Source organism: Mesitornis unicolor, unplaced genomic scaffold (genome assembly GCF_000695765.1).
Source record: "Mesitornis unicolor isolate BGI_N332 unplaced genomic scaffold, ASM69576v1 scaffold21407, whole genome shotgun sequence".
NCBI lineage: Eukaryota > Metazoa > Chordata > Aves > Mesitornithiformes > Mesitornithidae > Mesitornis > Mesitornis unicolor.
Genome location: NW_010194601.1, coordinates 27,208 through 43,825, shown reverse-complemented (window position 1 = coordinate 43,825; position 16,618 = coordinate 27,208). Strand labels below are relative to the sequence as shown.

At 43.5% G+C, this 16,618-nt stretch overlaps 1 protein-coding gene across 4 annotated transcripts in view; it reads right to left on the bottom strand.

The window, feature by feature from the left end:
• Nucleotides 1-16,618, bottom strand: part of SLC6A6 (solute carrier family 6 (neurotransmitter transporter), member 6) — a 48,466-nt gene that overhangs the window by 4,693 nt on the left and 27,155 nt on the right. For all 4 annotated transcript variants that reach the window (XM_010187869.1, XM_010187873.1, XM_010187870.1 and 1 more), the window contains 6 exons: nucleotides 12,629-12,761; nucleotides 9,534-9,668; nucleotides 7,505-7,608; nucleotides 7,266-7,390; nucleotides 3,019-3,131; nucleotides 340-477 (listed from right to left, as the gene is read on the bottom strand). In XM_010187869.1, coding sequence (XP_010186171.1) covers nucleotides 340-477; nucleotides 3,019-3,131; nucleotides 7,266-7,390; nucleotides 7,505-7,608; nucleotides 9,534-9,668; nucleotides 12,629-12,761 — 748 coding nt within the window. The remainder of the gene's footprint in view (nucleotides 1-339; nucleotides 478-3,018; nucleotides 3,132-7,265; nucleotides 7,391-7,504; nucleotides 7,609-9,533; nucleotides 9,669-12,628; nucleotides 12,762-16,618) is intronic.

Here is a 16,618-nt window from a genome sequence, read left to right as displayed (position 1 = left end):
TTTCCCTGCATGCACTGGATGGGTTCTTAACCTGCTCTGCTGAAGGCTCCCAGTGTGTTTCATCATTTGGAGCCAGATGTTAATATTCACACTCATGTTGATTAGTACCTGAGATCAGATTGAATTTCATGGGAATTCATTTCTCTGTTCCTCTGACTAAAATGGGGGGAATATATCGCTCCCTTTCAAAATGCTTTCAGATCCAGGGATGAAAGATGCTCTATAGATCTAAACAGCGCCGCTCCTCTGAGTGTAATTCCACGCAATTTCATTCATGGCTAAAATTGGTGTAAAAACTGGCTAAAAAATAAGGCGATTTCCAGTGCCAGCACCACTTACCTCAGTCACCATAGTTAGTCCCAGAAGATAGCTAAGGAAACACACTATAGCGATGAAGATTTCCCGTCGGTAACCCTTCCTTAGGAAGGATGGGTGCAGATCAACTAATGACGTGATCTGTCCTTCAACTTCAACAAACTACAGGGGAAGAACAACAACACAGAAACGTGACTTGAAAACCACCTGCCCTACATTTTATCTGGGTTCACGCTCGAACAAACGCAGCACAACACCCCCCTCGCTGTGCTGGGTGGCAGTTTCCAGGTTGGGATAAGCTCTCAGGATCACCGTTCATTTCCTAGCAGCCCTACACATGACCAAAGGGGCTCCCTAAACGCAAGCCACAAGGATAAAGGGACTTAAATTTGATGACAGGAAGGCGCTTATGTGTCTTTTATGTTGTAGCTGTTCCAGATAAATACAAGATGTATGTTAGAAAAGAGGCAGGGAGAAAATGCTCAAAAAAGCCTAAGACGGGAGTGTACCACCCAGCTTTTTTTTCTGCTGTGCCAGAAAACCTCACAGGTACTGGTCAGGTTAATTCCACAACTGGATATAATTCCCCTTGTGGGTTCACTAGTGAAAATCCAGCCACTTTGATGTGAAACATCAGCACTTCTTGCCTGAACTCGTCTTTTCTGAACCCGTGAGCAGCGTCCCTCTGACTGGGGCTCTGGGGCACTTCTGCAGCAATAATGGAGCTGTTGATACAGTCCCCATGCAAAGATTTGGTAAAATATTTGCATAAACTAAAAAGCTCTGAAGAGATGAGCTAAAAATCTTACTTGACCTAGCTTCATGGTAACTGTATTTGTACTTCCTTGCCTCTGGAAAACTGTATGTAAGATGTGTGACTCGAGTTAACCAAAGAACCCAAACCGGATTTGAATAAAGCATCAAAGTTAATAAAAAGCAGATGCACTTCACCCACAGAGAAAAGTGAGGACTGAACTCTCCCCCAGACACATCCCAAGAAGGGATCATTCAGCCGCCCTGCACTTCCAGCCTGGCAGAAGCACTGAGATCACTGAAGATGTGAGGATACCGTGGGGAATCAAGGTGCCTCTGTAGAAATGCCCTTCACTTTAAGTGCATTCATCATCACGGGGAGCCTATGAAATAGCATTATTTGAAGAAAAGCTATCTTTTCCTTCCAGTATCTGTATGGATGTGCCCAGAAGTGCCCCATAACCGCTCTACCCTCTTTGACCATGAGCTGAAGCTCCATTTTGTGAATACAGCCTGTCCTGTAAACACTCCACCAGACTTTGTTGCCTCCTGTCTCGTTACTTTGACTTCTGTAAAACTGGTTTTCTTTTGAAATGCAATCCTTTCCTTTGGGCTGATTTGATCTTAAACTGCTCCACTATTCCAGAAACCTGCTTGACTGCACTCCAAAAAAGCAGAGGGGTGGAGAAGAGAAATTAAGCGCTCCAATTAGTTTTAATCATTTGATGCAGCGAGGAGCTTTTTAAAATTACTCGACAGCTTCCAGTTTGCATAAGCACAGGGTTGCTGAACCACGGCATCGGGCACTTGTACATTTACTTTGGACTGACTGAAAGCTGCTCACTAGAGTTCAAAGATTAAGCCATACGGAGCAATTTAGGGCAAATGGAATATAAAAAATGTAAGAGATCAAGGACACAACAACTGGGTCAAAATCCATTTACAGATCTCTCCTCATTCGAGAGAGCATCCAGGCTAAGCGAACATTTTATCCTTACCAACTGGGTTGTTGCAATCTTAGTGACTTTCCATTTAAGTGCAGAAAGCTGCCTGTTGTCCTGAAAACTGGCAATTTTGAATGTGCAGTTACTGCATAATCCCTGGTCACCCATGTTCCCTTGTAAGTGGACTATCCAGAAATTATTTACAGGCTCTTTGGCAGTATCTAGTTCAGCATTTCTATAAGCAACCACTGGCAAAAATAACCTAACTTCTTGAACCGAATGTTTTGATTTTGTCCTGCTCACTAATTAATAGCAGCGTGTGCTATAAACTCAGCTGGAACCCAATGCGCTTTCTGGCCTGTTTGGAGGCACTGAATGTGCAGGGGTGACGTGAAAGTCAGCAGAATCCCAAGCTGCTCAGCAGCTCCGAGTCGATGGCCACCGAAAAAGGCTGTGGCTTTATCACAACCCTGGATACGCTGTGCGAAACATTTCATGCTTTTTTTTCTGCCTCACAATGGCTTCACATTTCTTTGCTGGCACCTGGCAGCTATCGAAGCCTGTATTCCTAGTAGTTATTAATTCTCACAAAGTCTTTTAATGACAGTGTACACACGCTGCAGGGGACTGCAACAGCACAAAGTGCTCTGTGGAACAGACTGCTGTGGTCTTCAATGGTTTAAAATGATTCAGCTCTTTTCCAAAGTAGGAAAAGACTGCACGGCGACTAAAATGACGGCATTTTGTGGCTAGGCTGGGACAGATATTTAGGTTAGGGAGTACCATCTTAGTCTTGTGGACTCCACTAACTCCTGATAACGAAGACTTACTGGGCAACATCCCACTATCGACCTAGGGATCCATCAAACGCAGTCCCTGCACTATAAAGCAACCTCTTAGGCAGCATTAGAGGTATTTTCTTCTTAACTCTTGCCTGTGAAACCAGCTTTTCTCAGTCAGCAGCACTGAGATAATAAACCACACGTCTCTTACCCATCGTACTAACCTGGCTATCCAGTCCAAGCAACAGAAGCATAATAAAAAAAAGGATTGCCCAAAAGGTGGGCAGTGGCATCATGGACACAGCTTTTGGGTAGGCAATGAAGGCCAGGCCTGGACCTAGAGAAAGAGAAAATAGGAAAGGGGGAAGGGAAGGGAAGAGAAATAGTAAGTACCAGCTCTTTGGTAAAGGTTTTTTAATGCCTGGTTCCGTTCAGATAAATCCAAACGCAGCTGGAAATACCAGAAGTGAAACAGTTTGGCTCTTTTATCTGAAATCGAAGCACGCATGACTACAGCAGAAACCACAGGCAAACCCCCGAGGCCATTGCTAACAGATCACCAGTTTTAACATCTGTCTCAAACATGCCAATCATGGAGGTGGTCCTACAACTGCCCTGCATGGACACAGGGCAGTATTTGGGGCAGGGGGAGAAGGGGTGACCCAGGGGAATGGCAGAATCCCACTGCTAACCCACATGGTCACAATGAAGATGATGATGATGAAGCTCTTTTGCATGCAGGGAAGGGACTCTGCTCCAAACATTCCCCAGGATCTCTGCTAACACAACCACTGCCTCACTGCCTCCCTCTGCACGCACCCTCCAAACCCGGCATGGCTTTTCTAGAGCGGGGCTTGCACTCCAGGAGCCTGCTCCTTTGCAAAGCCTCACTTGCACTGAAGGGATCAGGCTATTCCTAGCTATATCAGCTGTGGTCCCTGGAAAAAAATAATGCTTCCTGCTGTTAGGAATTGCTGGTGTGTAAAAAAATCACTCTGGGTAAAATCACCTCCCCATGCTGGTGCATCACTCGTCCCTATTTGGCCAGACTGTGGTGACGCTGATGTGACCAACATCAGCCCCAGCCCCAGGCTGGAGCCTGGCTTCTCTGCTCTGGTCCCCAGAATCTTGTTTTTCAAGGGCTCATCACTACATTGGGTCTCGTTTGCGCCATGGACCAGGTGGCATCGCACTCACACCCACACACCAAGCGGACGCACAGCGCTCCCGCCTATGGGAGCTTTTGGGAGAGGGAAAGTTTTTTTTCCAGCGGGAGACAGGAACACTGGCAATCCGGCATTTACAGCAGGCTCCCAAAGTGGCCCTACAAATTTTGGGAAGCTGACCAAAAAAATTTGAGGGCAGATTTAAATTCGGATTGAACCTGGGAAAGCCTGGCTCATCTGCCTGACTGTTTTAAGGAGCATCAGAAACCAGCATTTCCCAGGATTTTGAAGTGGATTCAAGTAATTTTTCAATAGGAAAAGGAATTTCTTTAAACAACTTTTAAACCTTTTTTCAAACTACAGAAAACTTTAAATCCCTGAAAATATTTGAACAGAAATAAATACAAATTAGCCAACAATTGAGCAACTAATTTTATTTAAAATGAAACACAACTAAGGCTTTATATGACAGGAGATACCAAAAAATTGGTGAATGCCTCAAATTTTGGGGGGCTTTTCTTTCCCCGCCCTAATTCAGCGGATATAATAGATCCTCCCTGAGGGAAAACTGCTACCAGTTTTCCTGTGCAATTGATGAGACAGATGTAAAACTGCTCTCCTCAAACTTGCTGTAATTCTGTATGCTTTGGCCAGTGAAACTGTCCTTGTGCTGTGCTACAGCCTAACACCAAGTGCCCTAAGCCCTGTGCTAGCTTTGATTTTCCCTTGAAACTAAGTGTTGAAATATAGAAAGTCCATGTGAAAAGCAAATGTTCCTGGCATGCCCTCAGCTGAACACAAAGAATCTAAAATGGAATTTAATTTGAAACTCTGTGGCTGCTATTAAGAGCTCATGAGGACTGCCATGGTGCTACAGTCAGGCCTGCTTAATCTGAAGTTGGTTGCAAAATGGGATTAAAAAGAAAAAGGCCAATCTTGTGCTGTTTTAACACAAGTGCACAGGCGGTGAAGTATTTCTCCCAGGCAGAGACGCAACACAGATCAGACAGGATTCGCTATGGCTCTGTTAAGCCTCCACTGTTTCCTTTCTCCCTTTAAAAGTATTTTTTAAAAAAATCAAATGCTGTTTGTTAAAAAGCCTCATCTCACTGGGAAGTCAAAGGGGTCTAATCTAACTGTCGTGTAACCCTAAGCCAGTGAAGGCCGCCAGCAGCACCCAGTGCTTTAAGTGGGAGCAACCCTTCAATGACAAGGATGTCCTGGGCACATCGCCCCAAGGCTGAATGTGGCACAGGTGAAAAATGCGGCCATGAGACTCTGCTGTCAGTGAATCTGTTGCTGTTCCCCTGGCTCACACGAGGGCCAACAAGGAATCAAATGGTGTCACCATCTGATTGATGGGCAGAGATGGGGGAGAGCAGGAGGTCTTGGCCCTGTGAACAATGTCCCCTCCCTGGTGCTACGGCCAAGCGGCAGCAGCAGCGGCGTGGACACCCATCCCATGGGGACTGAGCGGTCTCCAGTGGCTCTGCTGAGAAAGGTTGTGAGGAAACCCATGGGGAGGGGTTGGGATAATTTTGGTAATGTTTACCGTCATGTAAAAATGTTCCTTAGGATTTAGGCAAAGGCCAACCAGTGGGGATGGGCAACCCACTGAACAGTGAGATGGTTGCTATCTCTGGCCATTAGTGACTAGGGCTGAATCTAAATGAAGTAGAAAATGTGAAGGAATCAACGACAAAATAAACAAGAAACTGAAAACTAAGTTCAGAAACTAATCAGTGCCCTTGTTGTCTCTATAATAAGCTACAAAATCCCTCCTTTAAAAAAATGTTTATTGATGAAAAAATGCTATGTAAACACTAAGTCTGCTAGTCAATTTGTGTTTAAACGTTAATTAAGAATCCAGTGTTGCTATAAAATTGTTTAATTTTAAAAAACGTCAAGCTATAGGAATATAGCTGCCTGTTCATCAGAGATTTAATAATAAAAATTAGAATAAATATTGACCAGATAAAAACCTGATGTGGAAATACTTAAAAATGCTATTCTTGGAATCAATCCACCTACATATTAAAAAAAGAAAGGGGGCTATTTATGATTCATTCAATAGGATTATTCCCTTGCTTCCTGTTTTCAAACAGAACAATCAAACTCCAATCAAAATAAGCATTATGGCCAAGACTGTTAACTAATTACACTTGTGAGAGGAATGCCAATTGCAGCCACTCGAGAATCCAGTGGTGGCACCGACGTCATTAGTTTTTCATTAGCCCTCGTGAAGTGACATATTTTCCTTAAAGACTTAACTCCCAGAGCCGTATGATCAAAAGAGATATTGACTCTAGCTTTTTAACAGCGTGTATGCAGAGGAAAGCTTTCAACTACTACGCAGGCTCAAAAATTCAGAGGGAAATGCCAAAAGTGCGCTCAGGTGACACTGTCATTACTTGAACCTGATTAGCTTTAAGCCTCATGGCTGCTGAGGCCTGACTCGTTATTTTTGAATGGTAATTGCCATCTAATCTGTCTGTTCTACATGGAAACACCTGGTTACACCTGCCCTCATGGACAAGACATACACAGAGGAAAAAAACGACATCTGTTTTGTCTGAGATACGTTGAGATGCTGTGAGGATTAAGCCTTCTTCAGCTGCATGTGTGTAGCTGGACCTTAACGGGAAGACCGCTTCTGAGATAAGGGAGGAACCCCAGTGTACACCCAGTTTCAAAATGGACTTCTCACACCTCTGTCACCCCTACCCTGAAGCTAGAGAGGAGATGCAGGGCTGCAACGTCCTGTGGATGACATGGTCCACAGAACCCAGGAGATGGAGGTCTCCAACTCCTCCTGCCTTTCAGTGAGATTTGGGAATATCTGCGTGTGTGTCCCTTCACAAGGCCAAGGAAATACTCCCGCTGCGGCGCTCTGCTGCAAGCAAGCAAAACTAAGCTGTGAAAATTGCCTAAACGCTGGCTATTTGCATTTGAATGAAAAGAAAGGTAGTCTGACAAGAAGGATGGAATACATTTTCGAATCAATGACATTCTGGAGCCTAGATAATGGAGTGGTTATCGTAACTCTTAATCTCAACTCAAACGGATTAGCTCTAGGAAATGTGTTCGCTGCCCTGTTAATCAAGACAGAATAAACAGTACAACCCCGGTACTAACCCTCACTGCTCTAGATGAAAGCCCAAATCAACAATGCGCTTATTTTTCTGGAGATTATGGGAAATCTTGTGCTGTTTTTATTGCTTAGATGTTAGCTGATTGAGTCTGCAGAACTTTGCTCACACGCTAGGCGGCAGTGCCCACCACCACTGCCACCAATACCATCGTACCTGACTCTGCCACATCAGCAATGTTCACCCCTTGCTCTTGTGCCATGAAGCCCAGGACGGAAAAAATTGCGAAGCCAGACACAAAACTGGTACCACTGTTCAGGCATCCCAGCAGCAAACAGTCCCTAAGTCACACATATGTCATGGAGCAAGTTAATTAAAAAAAAAATTAACCCATTGTCCCTACTTTATTTACATCAATTAGCTAAAACACTAAACCCCCTTGGATGGAAACTTGCCTATAGCAGTTGTATTTGTACTTGTTGTAGCTCCCCAGGGAAGTCATTGCTCCTAAGCAGATTGCATATGAGAAGAAGATTTGTGTCCCTGCATCTATCCAGACCTAAAGGGAAAGACGGAAAGACTGTTATTACCGGCATCGTTGCATTGCAACGCTCAATGCAAATAAACAGTTCAAACTAGGCAAAATCAACAAAAAATAATTGCTTCCATTGAGGGTGATAGCCAAAGGATCAGGGAGAGAGAGGGGAAGAGAACATCACATTTGCAAGTTTGGCTTTTATCAGGAAAAGAAAATTGTTAGCATCAGAGTCTACAAGAACATCATCTCTACAACAGTTCCTGTATCCCCTCCCCAGAAATGCTCAGTATTTCTAGTTTCTTAGTCATTCAGCTGATCCTTCCTGTTGGCACAACAATAAACATGTTTCAGCACAATAAAAAATGCACAAGTATTTATAACATTGCTTATTTCTGTTGCAACTCATTTCAGTTAGAATCAGCCCACAGAGTCACTAAACCGAGGATGTGAAAAGCTTGAGAAACAGGTACGTGTACTTGCTTTGTTTATTTTCCTAGCTTTCCGGTTGTTGTTGTAACTGTTCAAATGCAAGGTAAAAAGCCATAGGGGTGGGGGGAAAACAAGCAAAATACAATGCACTTTATAAGATAGGTATCTCATCTTGGTCTCATGATTCTTTCTCCTGATTACATTAAAAAAAAAAACATACAGAGTGAAATAACAGTACACTATCAACTCCTCCGTTAGTAAATACATAGCAAGCTACCAAAACGCAACCATTGAATCCCATCTGTTCACTTCTTTCTGCTAACACAAGTCTGCTAATGCCAGTAGGAACCACCAAGGAGTCTGAGTAAGTGAGAACTAAGAGCGCAGACCATTACCCCCTCCCTCCCACCACCGCTTTTCAGCACCTTGCTGACTGGTGTCTCCTTGGAGGTGATGCTTTTGCTAGACCGTGGGAGGGGCTGCCAGCTCACACGAGTCTCTTCTACATTATCGGCTGATACTCTGGGCTTAGGGCTAACAGCAGATCATAAAAATGATAGAGTCCCATAAAAGATGATTCGTTCATAACATATAACGTCTCCTACAAAGAGGCTGGCTTGTACAAACAGGGCAGGACTAGAGAATGAACCAAATTTCCACAGTGTTTCTTTCAATTACACTTCTCCTACTTCAGTTATTCAGCTACCACTGGAGTTTTATTTTAACCACCTACTCGTTAGAAAGAAATAGCAAAGAAAGACATTATTCCCTCTCACTGTGACCATAATTTGTTGTTTTCAGAGATCCCTTGTTCTGGGTTTTTTTTGGGGGGTGGGGTATTTGCATTTGTTTTTGCATTTCTCGTGTGACCACCATTGGCTGAAACGATGCTGGTCTGCTCAAGTGTCCCATACTTGCAGTCTGTGAGCACAGACAGGAATCTTTAATCACTGCCTATACAGAAAGAGTAAGCTTAGCTCCACCACGGTAGTTCCTGTACCTCAGAAAGCATTTTTCTCATAGTTTGCACGGGTTTTTGTTCTGTTATTTCGTTCACTTCTTTCCCAATCACCTCCTACTGAGCAGTGGGAGCTGAGTGACACTGGTACTCACAGTTGTCGCTTGTTGTTCCATCTGTGAAGCTCATGTGTCTCTCCTTTGAAACTAAAGACTATCCTCATCAAAGAAATGCATCTCCCTTACCTTACCAACAAGAGAGCTGAGATTGTATAACGGGACAGAGTCTACAGCCTCAGAGTCCTTTGACACAAAAAAAATACACACGCATACACACACATACGTACACATGGAAAGATGCATTAACACATATAACAGTGACCTTCTCAAGCAGCTCTCTGGAAAATATAACCCAGCATTAATGATCATGCTATATTTGGACCTCTAAAGACTGTGGAAAAAAAAGCAAATAAATCTATTGCCATTACATCACCACCATCACCCTCCACCATCCCCCTTTGCTTGGGAAATCGTCCCGCTCCCCACTCCCAGCTCTGTACCTGGGGGTCAGCTAACCGTGAGATATCGGGATAAAGATAAAACTTGATGCCTTCTGCAGCTCCAGGCAGGGTCACCCCACGGATGAGCAGAACAAGGAGCATGATGAATGGAAACGTGGCAGTGATGTACACCACCTGGCAACAGAAAATAAAATAAAAAGTACGTTTAGTCTGTGGCAGCCAACGCTACACCTCCAGAATCAAGAGAGATCCAACGATGGGGACAAAAGGATCTGATCAGAGTTTCTGAGTCTACTTTTAATTTGATGGCCTTTACCACCTTTCTGCTTTAGGCCTGGGGGCAATGAGGTCCATTAATCCCTCCAGAGCCTCCCAGACCGTGTTCACGTCACTCAGGCAGAGAACACACAGGATTTTATACAACTCATGACTTCTATTGGAAATTCTGCCTTTGCCTTGTTTGTCCTCTTCACGTGACAACTGCACCTCTGCCAGGGAAGCGGAAGCGATTTCCTCACTGAGGGCACCTGAAGCATTATCTCATTCTTTATTTGAACTTAAAAACCCCATAAATTGTTTTGCAAGTTCTGCTGCTACCTCTAGCTTTGTTGTGCAGCCTTATACTGCTCCTACAGGCAATTTCCCAAGGCACTTCTTTCAGAGGTGAAGATAATTTGGTCCATGCCACTGTATCTCCTTTCCCATTGCCTTGAACGCGTGAAGCCCTTCAGGTTGGCATCGGCCTCCACAGTGGTAATTTCCAGTCCCATAACTTCATTCTTGCCCTTGCTGCCTATTCAGCATCATCATTACTGGAAACTAAGGCTCTATTCATCCAGTTTGAGAATATGTCTTCATTATCTTTAACCTCTATTCCCACTCTCTTTGAATAACAGCCTACTTCTTCTCTTCTTGTTATCTTCTCATTTATTTGATGAAAGAACCCTTTGCTTTAATCTCCAGCGTGAGGGTTAATTGAGCTGGCATTCGGACAGTTCTATCTTTAGCCCCACACTTTTTGACCTCTAACATTTTGTTTTCTTTGCTCATCAGTGCTTTCTCTCATTTTTTATATAACTGCTGTGTTACAGTCAAGAATCACTACTGTCCAAGAAAGGGCATTTTTTCATGGAGTCAGATGATATCCCCAGGTAATTACAGTTTGCTGCCATGAGTTAAAGTGTATTTTTGTTTTCCAGAATTTGTTTAACTACAGCTAAGCTCCCGGGATGCACCATGTTTCTTAAGTGTGTCCACTGAGAATAACGAAGAGAACTCAAAGCCTGCGTGGCCATAATAATTCACAGAGCTGGACCAATTTCATAAAATGAAAGGAGCTATCCTTTTTAATTATCTCCTTGAATTTTCTGTACATTTTCCACTGGCAAATAATATATTTTACACATTAGCCTAGTTTCACCAACACCAGAAGGATAAAAGGGGGATTTCTGAGCTTTCTAATTTTTTTAACATAAGCCAGGCCTACGAAAAGTCAAAGTTTTCTTACAAAAAAACAAAAACGCCTTGATGTATTTGCAGGAACTGAGTAAACAGCACTCAGGAAGTGGCCTTTGCGCCGCAGGTAAAGATTCTCTCATAACACTGGAGGAATTCCTAAGATCAAGCATATTATCCAAAGCGTAAGCACAACAATTATTTTTTCTCATGGTTTCATCTTTATTTATCAAATATGCTACTATAAGATTTAAAAACTATGTCCTTTTTTTTTTTCTGCTCTCCAAAGAGCCATTAACACTCCGGAAAGCAGGGAAGTGCTATAAACAACCATCTCTTAAAGTAAACGAGACTTCTCAAATAATTCAAGTCCTCCATTAGAGTTTACAGTTTACTTTTGTTTGACCCCAAAGTTAATGGAGTCAACCGGAGACTTTCCAATGGTTTTGTTGGGCTTTGGCTCCACACCCGCATGAGCTCAGACGCTGCAGCGAGGACGTAGGCCTCATAGGCCTTGTCTTAGAAATGAGACTATTTCCCTGAATTTCCAAAAAAACCCCACAATCTTTTAGGTAACTGATTTTAACAGATCTGGTTTCAAGCCGTTACCTTCACAGAGGCTTGAAAACATGTACCAGAGGGAGGTTGAAAAATCTCCCAGATCTACCGTAACCTCTACCGAGGAGACACCGGGTTTGCCAAAGGTACTGCAGAAATAGGCGCTTCCACTCAGCTACTGTGGGAGATTTATTGTGTTCACCTTTACTATAAAACTTACACAACCACATCACTGGGTCACATCAATCAACAGGGAACAGAGAAGCAAACATATTTGTCAATGCATGCTTTAGAGGTGGTGGAAGCTGCTCATCGGGGCAAAGCTGGCAGGAATCCAGGGTAAGGCACCAGCATGACTTTAACGAGGCTCCGTGATAAAAATCACAGAAAGCAAGACAGAAATGACAGTAATGCAGGTAGTTTAGCCAACAGGGGAACTAATGAGGTCGGGTGTCCTACAGAGTTTTTGTCTCCTGGTTGATTCTGCAGCGTGTAACAAGGTAAAACTCCTAAAATATGCTTTTTGTGCAGTTGAGGCACTTGCTCACTCTTCCTGACTTCTCTGGAGGTTGACAGAAGATGGTTCCTGCTGTGGCCTTTCTCTCAGGTATGACACGAGCAGGGTCGCTCCCTTCCACCCAGCTGACAAGAAACATGTGGGAACCTAATATCTTGAGACCTCTCTACCTCTGTTAGTAATGCTGCCTCAACCAACAGGCTTGAAAGCCAAGCCACACATATTCAATGGCTTCAAAAGCCTTTTCTCATTAAACTAGGTTGAAAAACACTACCGTATCCAAGGGGCAATATCACACCTAAGGCTTTCCCCACTCATGGCATGCATCAGTGGGACCCTTGTCCTCACAGGGACAAAGTGGTACTCGAGCCATGCTTCTACCTGCTTCCTGATGCCGTTCCAGTAACAGCTACTTGACTCACAGGCATTTTAGGTACTGGCAATGTCTTTCCAAAGGCAAAGTTGAATCTGAATCCCTCTTTTATTCAGCGCAAAAATACATTAGTTTTCAAGGAAATAGTGAATATCTTTAAGAAAAGTGTTACTTAGGATTCCTAACATCTGCTAACTGCAATGATTATAAAAAGGGTAAAAAGGCACTTACTTTCCCAGTGGATTTGACTCCTTTCCAAATGCAGAAGAAACATATCACCCAGACGAGGAGAAGACACAGTGCTAGATCCCACTTGATAATACCAATATCTTCAATTCCCGAGGACAAGCTCAGTACATTGCGCCTGAATATTGGAAAGAAAACAAAACAAGAGAGAGATGCAGGAGTTCAGTTGATGCAGGGTCTGGTTCTGATGTCTGAGAGCACATCTTGGTGTGCAGGGCAGCAGATCCCTGCCCTTTGAACACTGCTTGCTAAGTCAGCTTACGTGAGCCCTACATCTTCCCTAGGTTTGTGGGACTCCTGTCTTCAGTATATTGCCCAGCATTGCATTTTAAGCTTTTTTTAGCAAGCCCATGCAACACACATACTGTGGTTTTGTTTTCCCCTGAATTAATTAAACTTATTTTTTTAATTTTTTTTTCCTACTACCAAGGAAATAATAGCAAATGAAGTCATGACAAAAATCTGCAATTAGTTTTTGGAAAAAAAACAACCTTTGACCGACCAGTTCAATAGGACTCAAACCCTCACCCATCTGTTTCTGTGCCTCTGTTTGCCAAGTTCACTCAGATTACCTGTGTGAATGTGTTCTCACACCAAATGCTTTATTCCCTCTGAAAGTGTGTGTATTTTGTTATGGAAAAGGACTAATGGCACCAGACAGGGTTAATCTGCCATAATCAGCACAGCTATTCAACAGCTAGGAGAAACCCCTCAGTAATGAATATTTGGCATAAAGTAGCAGTCTTGGTTCACCTGAGCCTAAAGAAACTAAGGAAAACCCTACTGCGCATATACAAAAGAAGAAAATACATTTATAAGACGACAAAATTCAGCCGCAACCTTCTGTGGCTTTTTAGAAAATAAAAGGCAGTTTCCCAATCGAAGGGGCAGTCTATATTAGAAAGACAACCTATAGAGCTAGCTCTCAGGAAACCACAGATAATTAACTGCAAACGTGTTTTGGAGTAGGGAGCTCTATTAATGAATTCAGCTAAGACTTCTTTGCTTTTTATTACGGAGCTAAAGCAAATGGTCACCTTACCTACAGTCTGTCCCAGCAACCCTCTCAAGCTTTTTTGGAGGGCACCCCAGTGTGTTACTGAGAGCCAGATAGATTGCTTTTCTATAGTGATGTGCTGGCTTTCTCTGTCCTGGGTTATCTCATCTCACAAAGACCGACTACCACAGAATTACCAGAGGAGCCTCAGCATTAAAATTGTTCCATGAAATCCAACCCAACGTATTTTTGCAGCAGAAGCACTCCATCTGGATTTGCAATACCCTTAAAACTCAAGTTCAGGAAGAAGCACGAGCGGGGCTATGCTGATAGCTCTTCAATTTTGTTACACAACCCACTGCTGCTTGGATTCCTCAGGCAAGCCCACTCAACTGACTTCACACCATTTATGCACGAAGTTGTTACTAATTCTAATTTATAGTCTTGATGCTGTCATTAACTGTCACTCATATATAATCTATGGGACAACAGGCTGGGGACGAGCTTGTTGTAAGCTTGAGTTCTTGAACCTTGTTCATACACTAATATATTCTAGGGATGTGCAATATGGAAATGTAATAGGAGCCGTAACCAGCTCTAGAACATAAACAAAAATAAAATGAGAGAGTTATGCAATCCTTGAAGGATATTCCAGCTCATTAATCAAGTGAATGCTGACAGGACCTTTCGTACCAGGAAAGGCAAAGCACCCTTTCACGTTGGACGGACAAGAATAAGTAACACTGAAGCAGTTGTACCAGACTGTTAGAAGAAGAATATGAAACAGTTTTTTAAACTTTCAAGTTTGCCCCTAAAGGCAGAGAGAGCTGCCCTACATTTTGTTTAGTTTTTGTGTTGCTCCCTTCGGGATTACACGCCATTAGCATGTGATGGTCTTTCTTGGGATTTGGACGAATAAAGTCTGCTGATTACCAAATATTTATAAACACTTGGCCAGCATCAGACAATCAGAGGTTTTGTTCAACCACAATTACCCCATAACACTTATCCCTTATGTTTTAATATGTGTGTAAGCCTTTAAGGTTTTGGACTTGAAAAGAAAATCTTCAGAAATAAGACCTGAAGCATGTGATACCAAGAGGTAAGTCTCCTGATTCAAAGCCAGATTTGCTTAACACCCTTTTATTGCTGCTCAAGCAAGCATGTGATTTGCACAGAACATTAATTCAGATGAACCAAAATGTCAGGCTGTGCTATAGGTCCAGCCAGGCTGAGAAGGACACGTGTTATTCAACGCCAAGAGGTTAATGCATCGATGTGGTCAATTATATCTGGGCAGCGTTAGTTTTACAAAGTAATATTGACGAGGACACTACATAAATGTCCCGCAATAAAAATGGCATTGGGTTTCAGAAACCAAATACTCACAAACCTCTGAATTACATCAGAATTAACTGTACCACAAAGCAGATGGGTGTCTTCAGTTAGAGACTATTTATTGACCTGTCCTTTTGATGTGGGTAGCTGGCTGCCTGGCAGCTGGCATTGTCTGTGAAAGCAAAGTACCTGAAAGTTCTCGAAATTACTTTTAACTTCAGAACTACCAAGAACAGTAGCATGGCTGGGGAAAAACTGGGGACACTAAATGTTTGCATCACGTAAAAGCTACGTTACTTTAATTACAACAGTGCTGCACAATCCCTGTCCTTACTTTGAGACACCAATAGTTATTTATGCAGAGAGAACAGCTATTTTTAATACTTCTGTTAGTGCCATGAGTCCTGAAAGCAGCTTGCTCTGTTAAGGGCAGTTTTGCTCCTGATGAAACAGCGAGCCGTGGACAGTATGTTTGTATTAATAGGATTATGGAGCCAAACTCCTCCCTAGCATGACTCCAGGGAAGAGTTCAAACTCTTACTTGAGGACAAAAGTTGAAGTGCCTGCAAGGAGAGCTGCTTCCATGAGCGGTATTTGCTGAGCAACCTTTGCTCCGGTTGTGCCACAGGAACAGTGAGGGAAAGGGAAAGCACTGTGAGGATCAAGGATTTGTCCCTCAGCCTCGGGCACCTCTGGCCTGACTACATCTGTTAGGCTGCGTCTGCAGGAGGATTTGGTTCAGCTTGCAGGGGAGATTTGAGAACAGAAACCTGGTTTCTTTCAGAGGAAACTTAACTAAAAGCTCCACCCCTAACGTGCTCCCATGGGGACACCATTCTTCCGACCCATGGAGAGGCTGTCCTGCCATAAGGCCCTTCACCACATATCCAACGTGTCATTACCCACAGAGACCTCTGATGTCTCCTCTGGTCCTGGAGCCCCCACTCTTCCTTTTACAACCTGTTTTCCAACTCCTAGACTTATTTCCTCCTGCTCTGGTATCTTCAGTCTCCTGAAGTGGACATGCCACCTGGGGCCCCAGAGAGACAGCCTGGCCCATAAATCTGGAGCAGCAGGACAACCCCATGGCCATATCAAGAGGCTGCTACGCTGACAGCTGCCCTCAGGTACAAGAGGACCTGTGAGCAAAACTAGTGCACAAAATTGAAGACTAACAGTGCTCTTGAAGTCCTGGAGAGCAACTCTGTTTCAGGGCCTTCCGAGGGAGGCCTTGAGGAGACCTTTCAACTTCCTGACAAGCCAGCCCTCATGTGGATTCAAGGCCCTCAGTCCCAAAGTCACTGTGGGACAGTCCAAAGGAAGGAGAGTAGTTTCCTCTTCTACTGCTACTTGCCTCTAAGTTCCCCTAAAATATCCAAAGGTACCATTTAACAAACCTTTTCCAACCCACTCCATGTTTACAAAGGAGGAAGTCACCTAGGAAAGCATCTGTCATGGAAATGCAGCGCTCATGGCACAGTGAAAGCAACTGCCCCTGCAGTTTGCTCCTCGTCCCCCACACCGGTCACTCGTGCCTCTTGACAAACTGCTCATCCAAGATCCAATCTTGTATTTTGGCTCTTGTGTTAGACATTTTAGCCCAGTTCGTAAGAGTATTTTTTTCTAAACCTAATGCATGC